This window comes from Cannabis sativa, chromosome 9, assembly GCF_029168945.1.
Source record: "Cannabis sativa cultivar Pink pepper isolate KNU-18-1 chromosome 9, ASM2916894v1, whole genome shotgun sequence".
In the NCBI taxonomy this organism is placed as follows: domain Eukaryota; kingdom Viridiplantae; phylum Streptophyta; class Magnoliopsida; order Rosales; family Cannabaceae; genus Cannabis; species Cannabis sativa.
Window position 1 is genome coordinate 8,494,710 of NC_083609.1, and position 17,339 is coordinate 8,512,048.

General features: G+C 34.1%; 1 protein-coding gene across 1 annotated transcript; it reads right to left on the minus strand.

The window, feature by feature from the left end:
- Positions 1 to 206: 206 nt before the first annotated feature.
- On the minus strand, positions 207 to 4,245 carry LOC115722196 (glutamine synthetase leaf isozyme, chloroplastic). The gene is made up of 14 exons (XM_030651332.2): positions 3,859 to 4,245; positions 3,059 to 3,340; positions 2,775 to 2,814; positions 2,565 to 2,668; positions 2,429 to 2,477; positions 2,214 to 2,320; positions 1,944 to 2,031; positions 1,709 to 1,837; positions 1,521 to 1,595; positions 1,360 to 1,413; positions 1,215 to 1,252; positions 949 to 1,108; positions 744 to 804; positions 207 to 645 (listed from the first exon to the last, which is right to left on the minus strand). The coding sequence occupies exons 2-14, from the start codon at positions 3,313 to 3,315 to the stop codon at positions 506 to 508; spliced, it is 1,302 nt and encodes a 433-aa protein (XP_030507192.1). The 5' UTR covers positions 3,316 to 3,340; positions 3,859 to 4,245; the 3' UTR covers positions 207 to 505.
- Positions 4,246 to 17,339: the final 13,094 nt, after the last annotated feature.

The following is a 17,339-nucleotide window of genomic DNA, read 5'->3' on the forward strand; positions in this document are numbered from 1 at the left end:
ATTGGCCAGAGCTTTACTAATTGTTATGAAAATATGCATTAAAATAATAGAGATTGCAGTTTAGATCTAACTTTACACTTTTTCTTCTTTTGTTTTAGGTAGACATTTTGACCATACCATACCAAGACCTTGCATCATCTAATGTGACAATTTATGCTATATTGCCGATATCTAAAATCCAAATATCAAAATTAGAGCCAAACAAGTTTCAAACAGAAAAACTTAAATGGGGTCCTGGCATTGAATGGAAACATGTCCAAAATAAAATTCCATGTGAAAGTGAAAAACTTAAGTCTTGAAGACATGCCAATCTGCAAGGTTCATTCCAATATGGGAAACCCATTGTACAAACTTGGGCATGTGGAACTACTCACTTCAAGACTTTTATTTACACAAGGAAATTCCCTAAAGGATCTAGAAGGAGATAGCTCTAAAGTGGTTGGATGAATTTGTCTTTAATAAATTGCATTTTGAGGCCCCTTCAGATTATTGTCAATGAATTGATTTAGACATTCAGAGCAAGCTTCTGAGCAGCTAGAGCTTCAGACTCAAGTGAAGGTTCCCACAATAACGTAGTTTCTGCCAGTAGCGAGGTAACCACATACGGGTCCATGTTCGAAGCTGGACGCCTATCTTCCAAGTAACCTAAACAACATTTACCAAACACCATGTAAAGGATCAGTGTTTGATGCATAAACTTCAAAAAAGTTCATGCTAATACAATAAAATGTTAATAGTGGTACCTTTTCCTTCCTTCTCAGTGTCACGCCCCACACGGATTGAGCAACCGCGATTAGCAACACCCTGCAAGTTAAAATTTTAGAGCTTCCATGAATAAAATAAGCATTATATTGTGTTTAGCAGTGTTTATGGATGCATTTTTTCACAATGTGCAACAAAAAATGGCCAAGCTCACATCAGAAAATTAGTATATTTTTCAGTACATACCCAAGAAAATTGGTTAATGCTAGCTGTTTCATGCTTTCCAGTCAACCTCCTCTCATTTCCTTCTCCATAGGCGCTAATGTGCTCGTTATGGCGCAGGGACAGATTCAGAATTGCCTTCTTAATAACTTCAAAGCCTCCTTCTTCCCTCATACTCTTTGTACTACAAAACAAATTATTATTCAATATTGCTAGAAAAACTCACTCACACAAAAAGAATTCCCGGAATAAATATTACTCATTTTGTTCAATCGAGTTTTTTTGAGTACCTGTAGTTGGTGTGGCATCCTGCACCATTCCAGTCACCCTGTTGAGGTGAACAAAGTAAGAAAATGTTATATTTAACTATCCATATTGACATAGAATTCATGTTTTGTAACAGACTAGATTATGTTCTGAATCACAACACGATACCTCAATTGGTTTTGGATCAAGGGTAAGAACAACACCAGCTTGTTCAGTGATTCTCTGTCATCAGATGGAATAAGGAGCATTTGAGAATAAAGAAACTAGTATTGTACCCCAAATGTCAGAACTGGAAAAAAATAACCAGAATGAAAATTTTCATGATTTACCTCAAGAATGTATCTTGAGCACCAGATATGATCTCCAGCTTCAATTCCTACACTTGGACCAACTTGATACTCCCACTGAATTTTAGTCAAAGTAATTATTGTTGGCAACATAAGCTCAGACACATACAGTAATTATATAGGCTATATTTATGAGCAGAACAAAACTGCATATGGTAAGAGAATAAAACCTGGCCAGGCATAACTTCTCCATTGGTACCACTGATATTAATTCCAGCATATAAACAAGCCTTGTAGTGAGCATCTGATATGTCACGGCCAAACGATTTGTCTGCCCCGGCACCACAGTAATAAGGACCCTGATAGAATCATAGAAACACCATATAATGTGACTAGTCATGTTGATTTTCTTAAACTAAATTAATATGATCTGATAACCATAGAAGTAATGATTTAGATTACTACCTGAGGACCAGGGTAGGCTCCAACTGGCCAACCTAAAGGCCATTTAACATCCTGCTGAAGCAAAGTGTACTCCTGCTCTATTCCATACCTACATATAATTTGTCATAAGTTATCAGCAAGCTGTTTCCATCCTTAAATATACGAAAATTATATAAATATATATATACACACATTTACCATTGATGATAACTGATAAGACCATACACTTGTCAGGTAAAGAATGTGATTGCTCAAAATATTCATACATACTTATCTCAACGTAAATATTACCATGGAATTTCATCAGCAACCTTCTTGTTACTGAAAATCTCTGCAGCTCGGTATCTTTTGTTTGTGGGAATAGGCTCACCAGCTGGGGTGTATGCATCACAAATTACCTATGTAGATGAAAATGTATTACAGAACTTACTTTATTCTTATTTACTTTTTTGATATTAACAAGGTTTACTTTTTATGTAATTTTTGTTTGATCTTCAGATACTTACCAAGATATTGTTTCCACCACGAAAAGGGTCCTTGAAAATAGCTTGAGGGCTGCAAAAAAAGAGGTGTAAATGGAAACTTTTGTATAATAAAATACATATCCAACACCAATAATAGCTTCTGTTTTCGAGATCTTACTATAGAATTACTTCACTATCTTCGCCCGGTGCTTGCCCTGTACTTGATCCATCATAGTTCCACTTGGGAAGCTCAGAAGGATGTTCAACAGGCTTTGAAATTGTCTGAAAAGATTGTACAAGAATGTGATAATAACATGTTAAAAAATGACTTACGAAATCAATCCTTGACAAATTGATAAGAATGTTTTAACAGAGTTTGGTATTGTACCCTCGATTTGCTACGGACATCAATTCCTGACCCACCAATCCTGTTCCAAAAATGACACAATGTCATTACATTCTAGGAGTGCATTCACATGTAACTATGAGAGACAAAGTCATGTGATCCTAATAGCCTAAATGAGCAGACATTCATATTTGACTTTCCCATTTTAGTGCATTGAACAAAAAATTTACCAAAAAACTATGACATTGTTATTCCTGGTAATGTTCATTACAAGATAGCTTACAGGTGCTATAGGATACAGATGTCAGCAAAGAAGTGAGCAGTACCAAATGTATTCAGCAATGATTCTGTCAGTGAAGGGAGTGATATCCAGGTTTAGCAAACCCTCAAGCCTGTTGATGGTACTGTTGTCAGATTTGAGAGCCAACACTTTGAATTTAGCAGAAGTTTTCATTGCACCTCTCTTGTTATTTTGTTTCAAAACTAGAGAGCTCCACATCTTTGAAGACAGTGGACTTGCATCAGTTGAGACTTTGGTAAGCCTCATCTGCCATTGTGTAGAAGGTGCCAAAATCTGTGCCATCTTCCCCTAATGATAGTAATCCTCACTGAGAAATAACACAGCCAAAAGCCTCAAGTTATACAATGCCAGTCATATATATGGAAGCTAAATATAAAACCCAGATAGAAAGTTGTCAACTTTTCCTATTGTTCACTTTAACTTATCCTTTTACTTTATCTATTCTCTATTGCCTTTTGAAATGCCGTGACAAAAGTGTGAACACTGCACACTATTATGTATAAGCTTTAAACAACAATAATCAAATCAAACCCAAACAACAAATCTCTAACAGATCTACCCGCCATCACAAAACCCACTTGTCAATTTGAGTGAAAAACCAGAGTAAAAAAATATACATATAAAAAAAAAGAAATGAATGAAATTCCAATAAAACAAGAGTGAGATTATGCTGATATCATAGTCTAAAAAGCAGGGTATTGACATATTAAGACCACTGAGAAGTTTTTTTGAACCTCCAATCACCTAAAGCTTAGTACACAATTATCATGTTTCCATTAACAAAATCAAACATATTGTAAATAAATTTGGTTCCAAAAAGAGTACCTGAGGAGGACTGCTGAAAAATTACTTGGAGCAAGCTTTGAGAGTGTGTTATGTCTGTAAAAAGAGATCACTATTGAAGAAATGAGAGAGAAGTGATGTCTTTAATCGAGGTGTCATAAATATAAGAAATTGTTTTTTTTTTTTAATATTATTAATTATTTTATTTTTATCTTTGGAGAGGAGAAAAAAAAAAATTTGTGGTTGATGGGCAAATGAAATATTGGCCTTTGCTAAGAAGATAGGGGTATATGTTATGAGTGGAGGAAAATGGTTTTTGGCCTTTTGAGAGGCACCAAAAGAAGCTTCTAACTTGGTAACATTTCAGATAAGGTTTTTCTAGTGTTAGTAATCAAAACCAATAATTTAGTCACTATCTGGTTAGATTTGAGTTTATAATTCCAAAGAAAGGTCACTATATACATATTGATATGAAAATGGTAATCTTATGGCTGTTATTATAGGTATTGTGATTCACTATAACAAGAAAGTCAAGATCCAAACGAACTTAGCTGCTGGTATATTTACTACTGTAGATCCAATAGTACATGTAATTTTAATGTATAGTTTAATTGTATCCAATCAACTATGAATTTTTTATCTATAAATTTATATATTTATGTATTTATATAAAGGATGACACAAAAAAAAATATAAGAAATTATGTGACATTTTATGTGATTTTATTCTATTTTTACTCATTTGTAAGACTTTCTCATTTTATGAAAAAAATTTGACTATACATGTTTTAAAAATAATCTTAGCAACCATTTTGGATGTTATACTATATAGTATAAATAAAGTATTAATTTTTATTTTTATTTATAATCAAATTAATTTTTTAATATTTATATATGGTGGTTGAATAAAATATTATTATTATTTAATCTAATCTTGTTTAAGTGGTTATAAATTTTTTATTTATTATTCTGTCAAAATCTTAATATTAAAAAAAGTGTGTAAAGCACTAAAAAAAAATATATATCTATATATTTATATAAAGGAAAAGTGATATTTTGTTTTATACTCAAATTTCGACTAATAATAAAAAGCTGACACGTGTACTAAGACAGTGATACGAACCAACCAAAATCATACATTATTAAATGCACATTAAATAACTCGCCTTAGAAATTAAAGTTAATAGAAATATTCGAACTCGCTACTATATAAGCAATAGCGAGATATGAATAATAACAATTAACAGGTGAGATTGGCGAGATAACAAGTCTATCTCGGGATAAACAGAATACACAATGAAAGTTGTTCAGAATGAGTAACCAAAGAACTTGCAGCTAATTGATCCATATACTCGTGAGTATGTTTAAAGAATGACAACAACATTCGTTCACCTCGCTTTTGACGCGTTGAAGTAACCGCCTCGCTAATACCATCCAAACGGCAAAAGAGAACAGCAGGAAGCATTGTATCTCTACACAATATTTTTTTACAAAGATGGATAAGAGAGATAACATGCAAATGGAGAGAACAATCTAACACAGTCAGCATAACCGTTGATGGATAAAGACAAAGAGCGATTATGCAGTTATTTAATGTTATCCTTTATGGCGGACGATACTTAGTATGATGAAGAGAATCAGTCAGAGGAGACAACCCATTGCCCTAGAAAGGAGCCTCAGGCTTCGCAGAGAACTAACACTATTGAAACTCCCTATTCTGGAAGGGACGATGGAGATTTCAATCCAACTGGTGAATAGATCCCAAAAAGGCGAAGCGAGGATGCTTATGATCCAACCAGATATGTCCCACTGGTGGAACTAGAAAATAGGTAACTTTGACAGCGTCTGGCTGAGTCGAACATGAAGGAATGCCGAGTTAGAAAGAAAAGTAGCGACAACAAGGGCTGCACAAGGGGCGACTCCTCAAACTCAACCTGATCCATCTGCAAGACGACCACGGGAAATGCCCCGAGGTTCTAGGACCAGGAGATAAGGGAACAATCAAGGTAATCCTACAAATACTCAAGAAGAACAATTTGGGAATGTGAGGGATATCCCAATGGATGGAGAAAATCCACCAAATATTGGAAATATAAAAAATCAAAAGGCTCGATGTAGCGCCCTAATAGATTAGGCATGTTATCGTGATTTTAATTTATTGTGCACTCCTTTGCTAATCAAAGGGTTTATTAAAAAATATGGATAATTAAAATTTTCTTAAATAACTTAAACTTTAACAAATAAACATGATTTACATAAGTTTGAGATCCCGTTTAAAAGTTTCATAAGTTTACAAAATACTTGTACTATAAAAGTCGTCATCTAGCGACTATCAAAATGTGAGCCTAAAGTGTCCCAACTATCTTGAACGATCTAGGTCTAACCGTCTTGATATGTACAATCCTCACTCTTAGCTCTAGACTCATCCCGGTTCGCATCTAGCTCTTACCTACACATACACGTAATAACTGTGAGTCGATATACTCAATAAGAAAGCATAATCATAAACATAAACATATATCCATACCGTAACTAGGCGCACATTCACCTACTCGTGATTTGATAACTAGGTCAGGAACGTTCTCGACTAAGTATAACTAACTATGAATCCAACCTATACTCAGTACTCTAGTCGTACTGATGTGGTAGCAGTTAATTCATACTATCTGAAAGCCTAGCATATATTTGTTGGCATCTCAGTGCAACTCTATGTACACCTCACTGATATCCTAATATGCTAATCTGTTGGCTACTGATTTACCTACCATGTATCAGTTGGCATCTCAGTGCAACTCTATGTACACCTCACTGATGTCCTAGTATGTTATTTTGACGGAAACTAACATGCACACTAAACATGTATACATATATGCAACTATTATACTAGCCTTACCTTAATTTCGAATGCAAGCGTGCCGATAACTCTGAGTGGAAACTGCTTCTCGACGATTTAAGGTCCTAAGTCACAATTTACGTAAAACTAGTAAATGATTCGCTAAATCACTTTCGGGGACTTAGGAACTAAAAGTTTTCCTATCGATAATTAGCGTAACTAAATCCTACATATTGAGAAAATCACAGAAAATAAAATTTTGAGAAAAGTACCCCAAAAAACGGCAGGCCATTTTTGTGAAAATGGCAAACCGTTTTTCTGGGTTTTCTGCCTGGAAAAATGGTAGGTCGTTTTACCAGAAACGGTCTGCCATTTTTATAGCAAATTTTCCCCAAAACCTCAAAACTCAACCAAAACGATACCAAACCTGCCAAACTGTCCAGAACTTCAAATAAGGCTAAAACAAACCTATTTTAACAACTAAAAACATCCTTAACCCCTAGAAGCAAAATCACCATTAAAGATCTAAACTTGAACTCAAAAGCCCAAACCTAGTTCAATCTCAACCATAACCATTCAAACCAGAATATAACCATATATATAACTTAACAACAACCCGAGAAAATATTCTCTAAAACTCCAAAACAATCAAAATTGAAAATCCCACAAATTGCATGAAAATCTAAACTTTCAACTATAAAATTCAAGAAAGAAAGGTTGCTAGGCTTACCTTTGATCTTCCTCTCCACCAACCCAAAAATTCTAGTTTTGGTCTGAAATTGCTGAGAAAATTCTTGTTTCCCTTGGGTTCAAGCTTGGTTGAAGCTTAAGAGAGAGAGAGTGAAGAGGTAGGTTGATTATGTGTATTAAGTTTATCCTTAGTTGATATCAGCTTTTATCATACTACAATAATCCAAGGATATTCTAAAATCCACTAACTCCAAAAGTAAAACATATAAGAGCAAAAGACCATTTTGCCCCTTACTTCACTAAGAAGTAACTTAACTATATAGGGATAAAATAGTCTAACGCCATAATTATGAAAGGAACCCGATATTCTAAATGTCTAACTATCTTTCCCTGATAAATATAAGTTACTAAACCATATCAAAGTGACACGAATAGCCAAAACGTCACATTCTGTTATTACCGGGCATAAAATATATAATTCATAAAAATTCACATATAACATATATAATGCATCTAGCATTCAAATATATTTTTGTAATTGAGAAAATATTTTTCTAAGGTCTATTTCTGACAATAAGCCATAATTTCTACTAAAAGGCATATAATCATAAATTACTATTTAAATCATTAATTATCTACTAGTTCCGATGATTTAACCATGTGTTCATTACAATTATACTCCCGTTGAAATTTCATCTAATATACTCCAAACACCGAGTCCTCACAGTGGTTTCCCACCTTACTATTTAGCTAAGTACCCAAATCAATACTATGATTTTGCATCAAATACCTTTATCTTTAGGATATGATTCAAATTCCTTAACATACAACATGGAAACATCATGTATACTGACAATGTTAATCATAAGGGTAAACGAGAAATTATTAATCTAATTTTCTCGAGAAGCTGTAAAAGTCTTGGGGATCCTAGGGCATATTTTTCCCTTGTCCCAAAAATATTTTACTTCTTTCACTGATGATATTCATAGAAAGACATGATTTTCCATACTCGGAATCTCAGTATTTTCGAGCTACAGATCTACATATCTAAGGCCTTATTGATCTGATGATCTGACTTCGGATCTAGATATTTTCTGGTACGAGTTTCAAAATAATATTTCATATCATTCAACATCTTATAGGAACCATCCTTAACATACATTGATAATTGTTTGTTGTGTAAAAACATTATCAAAGGTAGATACTTGTTTTGTGAGTTTTTATAATTCATCATGTAAACTTGCAACATATTTCTTAGCATTAAAATTGTCCTTCAGACTGGCCATCTATCTACGAGTAGAAAGTTATACTAAACTTCAGCTTCGCGCTCATGACCCTCTATAGACTTTGTTAAAACCTAAAGGTAAATTTCGATTTTCTATTCGAAATAATAAACTTTAGAATCGCATAAGGTCATACTATTTCCCTTAAATAATTTTCCATACTAGCTCTTATACCAAAATTAGTATTCTATTTCATTTTCAATCATACAAAAGCAAATATGCTTGCAGTTCTAAGTATTCTAATTATATAAATTTCTAGTAACATCTCCCTGTTTCACTCGAGAAAATTTAGTAAATCATAATAACCTTTCCAGTTTCTGATGGTTAAACCTAGTACACTGTTAAATTAAGCACTTGAATACATAATCTACCACATCATTTTGCATTGTACCTCATTAGTAAGTAGAATTTCAAGTCTTCGTACATCTTAATAGTACCAAAATTTTAACAATTTAAGGAGTGGTATAAGTTTTTCCTAGAGTCTCTCTTATGAGCTCAACACTGCCTGAGACACAAACTCGAGTTTATTAATGTAACATCTTGTGATCTGATACTGAGAATTCTCTGACTTAGTCAGCTTAAAACATATTTTTGAGTTTTCACTAAATTTGTATCCACCAATTGAGCACTTCTATTTTTGTTTAATAAATTTGGTTGAAGTGTTAACTTATTGAGTTTACTCATGCAAACTCCAAACTTAACCTGACCATGACAATCGTTAACTAAGGAGAAATCATAGTTGTACTAAAAACCCACCTGAGACATTTCCTACCTAGGGTTCCCTCCACTAGATTGGCCTTCCTGGGGTAATAGAGAGTTTCATAGTCTTAATCTTTGACTAACTCCAACCATTACCTTTGTCTTATTCCAGTCTCTTCTGATAATAAAATATTTCATATTTTCCTCCATAGAGATAGTTTTGCCAAAACCTAAAAGTGAAATCACTATTACAAGTTCTAGGTAATAAATTGGTTAAACGTTACTTATGCTCCTTCAACTAACGAGAAGAATAAGCAATAACCCTAACATCTTGCATCAGAATGCACTCCAAATCTTGTCTGGATGCCTTACAATGCACCACGAGTTTTCTTGATCTGATGCGTAAGCTAACACTAAAATCATAATCAATCATCATTGCTTCAGCTCTCGAATCTAATTTTCACATTTGTTTGGTCATACAAATAGTCGTTTCTTCTTGATTAACCCTGTAAAGGGCGTAAAGATCTTAGAAACCCTTAGACGAGGCAATGGTAGTAACTATCTAAATCTAGAAAACTTCTAACCTTAGTGACTATCTTTGGCCTTTGCCAGTCTTCATCAAATTAATTATTTCCCAGATAAACTGTGATCCCATCTTTACCAATTACGTGCCCTTGAAAGGCACTCAGAATAACCAAAATTCATACTTCTTAATATGATATACACAGTCTATGCGACTATAGTCACTACAAACTATCTATAGATGTTGCTCATACTCTGTTTCTGATTAAAAAATACACAATGATATCATCGATATTTACTACAGCACATATCAAGAAAATCCATGAGTACCCTGAACACCAAATTCATAAGAGCTACCGGTGCATTGGTTAGTCCCCAAAGACGTCACCAGAAATTTATAATGACCACACCTAGTATGATTGGCAGTCCTTAAGATGTCCTCCACTCAGATTCTCAACTAATGATAGCTTGAGTGAAGATTAGTCTTGGAGAAGACTATCTTTCTTTGAAGCCGATCAAACCAACCATCCATCCTAAGTAGAGGGTACTTGCTCTTTATCATCAACTTGTTTAGTTCTTGATAACAAATGCTCATATGAAGCGAGCCATCTTTCTTCCTAACAAACAAAACTAGAACTTTTCAGGGCGATACACAGGGTCAGGTAAACCCTAAATCAAGCATCCCCCTAAAATCATAACTTTAATTCCTTAAATTCTGTTGGAGTTATACTATGGGGTGTCCTAGAAGCCACCTCTACTTCAAATGCCAAAATAAGAACAAAGTCTATCTTTGTTGTAGTGGTAATCCTAAAAGTTCTTTTGGAAATACATCCAAGAACTCTTGTACCGCACTAATATCCACAGGTCAAACTGTCTCCACTAGGTGGTATCTAATACCACCACAAGGAATTCTATACATCCAAGATAGTAATTAATTGCTTTTTTGAAGGCAAACTAAGATCAATTTTCTTGGAGCCATACAGACACGGTAAGGATTAACCCAAATGTGATATGCCATCATCTCAACATCGAACCAACTTACCCTTCAAAACGTCAGAAATGACGACCTTCAAATCTAGAGGGATAGAATGCACTAAAAGAAGAGGTTGACAAATTATTGACCAATAACTTCATTTGAGAACCATTTTATCCCTCATGGATATCTAACCCAAATTTTGTCCCAAAGCCAAATGGGACTGGAGAACTTGCATAGATTTTTTTGACTTGAATAAAGCATGTCCTGAAGATTGCTTTTCACTACCGAGGATTGACCAATTGGTAGATGCAACAGTAGGACATGAACTAATGACTTTCATGTATGCATATTCTAGTTATAACCATATTAAAATGCATATCCTAGATCAAGAGCATACAAGTTTCGTAATAAATATGGGACTGTATTATTATAAAGTCATGTCATTTGGGTTAAAAATGCTGGAGCGACATACCAATGTCTTGTTAATGGTATGTTCGAGAACCAGATAGGGCGTAACATAGAGGTCTACGTAGATGACATGTTGATTTATGCTTGTGGATGTTGAATTAGGTGTTTTGGAAGGTTTTACTTCATTTAGGGAAGTTTTGAGCAAGTTTCGAAGCTCTTGGGTTTTTCTGCAGAATCGTTTCTCCAAAAATGGTTAACCATTTTCCCAGGAAGGATCCCAGAAAATAGTTTACCGTTTTGAAATCTAGCTTATCGATTTTAGTAGTTTTGAGAGCCTTAGTTTTTGTGTTTCCTCGATATTTAAGGTATTGTCATGCTATCTATCAACTTTTAATTTTGAGTTTAGGTCCCCGAGAAGGTTTTAGCAAGTTGTTTACCCGATTTATGTGATTGTGACATAGGGCCTCTATTCAGTGTGTGAATTTCTATATAGGTCGACTGACACACTTGAATCTGGAAATGAGGTAAGATTAGTATAAAACATGTATATGTGTATGTATGTAAATTGCATGATATGTTATGTGATTCATATACTACCAACACTAGTACGGTAGCAGTACAAAGTGCATTGGTATAGTATATGATGTTCAAAGGGTACGATCCAGTGTTACCAACACTAGTACGGTCAAGCACATAATACATGTGATACAACACTCAGTGGTGCTCAAGGTACGATTCAGCCTTACCAACACTAGAACGGGATGAGTACTTAGTGCATGTGGTACAGAGGTCGTACTTATGTTAAGAATGTTCTTGATCATCTGTTAAGCCTTGTAAATAGGTGTGTGGGCGCTAAAATACAAGTCAGTAATATATTATATGTTTTATGCTTTTCTTACTAAGTCTGTTAACTCACAAATATTATTTGCATGTGTACGTAAGAGAAAGGCTAAGGCTGAGCACCAGTAAGTCCAGAACTTAGGGATAATTGTACATATCAGGATGGTTATACCTAGAGAGTTCGGTCTCGGGACGACTTGGGCCTTCATTTTGTAGTCGCGGAGTGGCATGTCTTTAAAGTGTATTTTGAATAAGAATGTAAATTTTAAAGACAGGATCTCGACTTTTGTACGAATATTTTTATATTTATAAAAGTTTAAATTTAATTAAAAGTTTAAATTTGTCATGATTTTTGAAAAACCTTTTGATTAGCAAAGGAGTGCACAGTAAGTAGAAAAATTACTGTAGCGTGCCTAGGCAATAGGGTGTTACAAATTATCCAAGTTCAAGGCCCGGGAGTTAAAAATACATGAAATAACACCACAAAAATCAACCTAGGTGTCTAGGATTTCACCTAACGCCCAAGTCAACAACCCATCTAGAGTTTCATTTTTTGGGACCGTCTTAGTGTAAATGGGTCAAAATTTATACTGAGACATGAACTAGACATGTCACGAACATATTTGAGGCATCCGAATCATATTGGGAGAGCTTTTATTCTAAGAATCTTGGCAATTCGTGTGCCTCCGATCCAAGGGCTCAAATTGAGTTTGAGAAAGCATAATCTTTGGGATCCAATGGTCCGAGAATGCCAAAAGTTACATTTAATGCAATTTATAAAACCAATGACATGCACATTAATGATAATATTCGCCTCGAGTAACTAGTTGGCATAACCAACCATAAGTTTGCAACCTAAGGCAACACGCGCTACCGTGAACCGCGTAACATACACGACCCAAAGAATATTCGACATGTGTACTCTACTAGCAAAATATGAAGGGTTCAGGACCTTCCACAACATGTCATCATGGAATCCCAAAAGACTCAAACCATTCATGGCCCTAGTTGCGATGACAAAGTCGGATGATGGTTGCAAGTCTCTGTGACTCTTGAGCCTAGAAGGCTTGGTGGTAAATATTATCTGCATTTCTGAATAAGTGACACGTGTATGTTCAAGTAAGCCCATTAAGAATGACGGGTCCATTCACTGGGTCCAAGTGGATCGATCAGTCGACCCATAAGTAAAGCCAAATGACACTTCTGGATCAGATAGTCGCTTCTTTGTGACTAAGCTTAATAGTTCTAAAAGGTAATCATACATTCAACTAGCAAGCATTCAAAGAGGCGAAGTCGTATACCCTCAAGGGTCATTCGGGAATGATAGTCAAAAAGGCGTAAAACGTGCAAGTGTTTGGGAACCATCCTACATGGCACACCTCTCACAAGAATCTCAAGAAATCTGGCAACTTGTCCCCTGTGCCAGGCCTTGGATAGTGTAATACCCTAAAATTAAGAAATGGATTAGCAAAATCCTAATTAGATAATTAAGAATAATTGAGAAATTATATTATTATATAGTTCAATATATGTAAATTAATGTGATTAATTATATGTTAAGACCCCGTTGGTGAGTTAGGGGTATTTTAGTAATTATGATCCGAGAAGGGTAAATTGATAAAATTAATTTAATTACATGCTTAATGGAACTATATGATTATATAGTATGCCTGTGTTGTCTTTTCAGGTGTGTTCTGACAGGTTGGCGCGGTATAGTCACAACTGGGTATTTCGGGTCGAACTGGGTTCGGGCCCGAAATGCAAATTGGATTGAATTATTTGGCATTTGATTTGATATTGGATAATCTGAATTTTATTTCAAATTAAATGTGCATGAAATGACAATTATGCCCTTATATGTATGAATATGTGAGAATTGGCCCTAGGGGCATTTTGGTCTTTTGACCTATTGATTTACTTGAATTGAAGATTAAATTTTTATGAAATGAAATTGGAAATTTCTGGTGTGTTCTCTCTCTTAAACCCGACTCTCTCTCCCTCTCTAAACCCTCTTGATTTTTCAAGTTTATTTGGTGAAAAACAAGGATTAAAGCTTGATTGTTGGGAAAATTGTGTTGAAAGCTTGGAGCTTGATTGTGCAAGGATTTGAGGTAGATTTTACAGATTTTTTAACCTTGTTTTCGTGCTGAATTTTATTGTTGTAAAAGCATGGAAAAGTTGTGTTGATCTTGTAGTTGCATGTTATGAGAATTGGTCTTGTTTTGATGAATTAGTGTGTGAAATTGCTAGTTGTTGTTGTGGGTTAATTGTTGGGTTTGGATGATATGTTTTATGTATTTTCTAGGTTGGAAATAATGGTTTATTTTGTGATATGCTGCTAGAAATATATTTGAAATTGAAGGATTTTAGCTCAAGTTCTAGAGCTTGAAAGTTGTATGTTTGAGCATGATTTTGAGTTGATATTGCAATCTGATTTTTGGGGGTTTAGTGTTAGATTTTGATGCATGAAATAAGTTATTTTGACTCTCTATTAATTGGTAGAAACCTTGCGTTGTGATTTATAAGTTTGGTTGTGAATTGGGATGAATTGGTTGGATTTGTTTGCTGAAATTCGTGTTTCAGGCTGCTGATTTCTGGGTTTGAAACCTAAGTGTTGCGGCATGGTTTGAGCATGTCGCGGCCCACCCCTTTTGGTGGAACCTGGGATTTTTCCCAGGTGCCGCGGTAGATTTTCAGGGTAGTTTGAGTGCAAACTTTGAAATTCCATAACTTTTGATTTCGAACTTCGATTTGGGAGCTCTATATATCGTTGGAAAGCACGTTCCGAGCTCTATATGATTATCTGAGTTTTAAATGCCATGTGTATATTTTATGAGTATGGAATTAGGGGTTAACCCTATGTTTGAAAATCTTAGATTGTGTGACTAGGATTACCGGCACCTGATTAGGAGCACCTGGGGATTCAGAATCTCTTTTATTGCGGGACAAGAGGTAAGACAGTATTTAGCACGTAGAGCATGCGTAGTGGCGCTTATATTGAAAATGATATATATGATTGTTGAATAACCGGGATTAGAGTTATTACCCTAATAAGAACGGTCTAATAACCTAGGGTTATTACCCCAGCGATATATGTGTGTAAATGCCATGCCATGTTAAATGTAATGAGATTCAAGGATTATGCGCTTAAGGCATAATCAGGTTGGACTCGGTAACCATAGCCGAGATGAACTATTCTAAGGCCTTATTGTATTTAGACGTGTGAGAGCAAAACGTAGGTCTACGCCACGTAGACATAAATAGATGTGTGAGCGCAACACATAGGTCTACGCCACGTAGACATAAATAGGCATGTGAGTGCAACATGCAGGTCTGTGACACACAGACATATATATATATGTCATTACTGTTTAAGTAGCATGATAAGCATATCATTGTTATTATTTATACTGTTTTGCTGGGCTTGGCTCACGGGTGTTCTACTGTGCAGGAAAGGGTAAGAATATTGCTGATCAGCCATGAGTGCTGGAGTTGGACGAAGAATGTACATGTCCGGGCCATATCAGACCAAGCGGGTTGGGGTTTACCAGTGTTGTATTTTTGAGACTCTGTTTTGCCGCTTAGGTCGGCTAAAAGAAAAGGACTTGTAATAATATTTTATAAATGTTTTTGGGATCCCAACTACTGTAACTTTTAGTTTGTAAAGTTTAAAGTATTACAAGTTTATTTTCATTTTTATTGTTATTAAAGTTTAAATTCTGTGCTAATTTTTATTAGTAATCCCGTTTAGGGGATTGGAGTTTCATAAGTATTTTAGGTAGCGTGCCTAATTATTTAGGGCGTTACAGATAAGCACACAACAAAAGGAAGTCACATTTTTGGACTAACGCCCACTACTCTGACATTCCTCCAACAATCTGACGACTCATGCAAGGTTGTCACTGTCAATAGTATGTCCGCGTACGGGCGAAGGTTACCAACACATTGGACCTCACCTAATCGGCCCAAAAATCATTATTTAAATGTAATTTATCACATCAGTGAGATTTTTCCAGTTTACACACCCTAATGGGCCAAGTTAGCCCAACCCATTAGTTAAAACACCTATAAATAATGTTTTATCCCTTCATGCAAAGGGTTACCAGTTTTAGGCAGTCATTTTTGTAATAGAAAAAATAGTAAAAATACTCTATAGCCAGAGTTTAATATTATTGACTCGTGGACTAAGATTCTTTAACATCTCAACCACATAAAAATCTCATCTTATTTAATTCTTAAATACAATTTCTTTAGCTCAATTTTATTTTAATTTAATTTTTGAAAATTTCGGTAAACATTATTATAATACACGACTTTTAATATTTATAATAATAATTGATTTTCAAAATTAATTAAAAAAAAATATAAAATAATCACCAACATAAAATCATTCATAGGTAGTGATAGGTAAATCAAATACTTATTATACATTATACAATAAATTAAAATAATTTCGTATAAAATGTATAATTCATACAAAAATAAATTATTAGGTATGTATATTGATAGTAAATATATAATGTATATTCTAATACTATTATAAATTTCCATATTATTATTCAAGCAATAAATACAATAAAATATTAATAATTATTAACTCAAATCCAACTTTATTAACTTGGTAAAATGGGACCACCTCCGATTTATTATGAAGTTTGATTGACTTGACATGAATGTTTGTCATAGAAGACACTTTGATTTAAGACTAACCAATTAATTAATGCTTCTTAAAACACACTACATTTTCCCCTTTCAAATAACTAAAAAACATTATATTTCTTAGTATGGTGGGACAACATTGGCAATAATCTACTATCAAGGACTCTATATACTCCTTTTTCTTTTTTGGGTTGGAATTTAAAGCAAGAAAGCCATTAATTCCATTTTGAGTTTTGGGCAAAGTGTATTTATCAATAAATAGAATATTTATTACAGGAGATCTTATTTGTTATAGAATACATAATATTCTTAGAGCAAACATATTTATTCGTGCAAGAATTTAGAAAGTTAGGTGATGTTTCACATCATCAATTTCCTTGAAAGAAAAACATTAACAACATAAACTTTCTTTTTCAAAAATTAAAAAAAAATCCTTTATTTTGTTGTAAGGTTATTTATCAAATTAAATATATACTATTTTATTTATTGTACATTCAATCCGAATTTCATATTTTGGATCCAATTAAATTCATATAATAACTTAAATTTAATCTAATCTAATTCGTAAAAATACAAATTTAATTAGTTATTTTAAATTGATTATTTTTTTAATA

Bases quoted from the DNA above. Each gene is read 5' to 3' on its own strand.
- LOC115722196 (XM_030651332.2), bottom strand. From the start codon at position 3,315: ATGGCACAGATTTTGGCACCTTCTACACAATGGCAGATGAGGCTTACC. The intron at 1,414-1,520 runs GTAAATCATGAA...ATCTGATGACAG, and splicing joins GCTCAAGATACATTCTTGAG to AGAATCACTGAACAAGCTGG. The intron at 805-948 runs GTATGTACTGAA...TTTAACTTGCAG, and splicing joins GCATTAACCAATTTTCTTGG to GGTGTTGCTAATCGCGGTTG.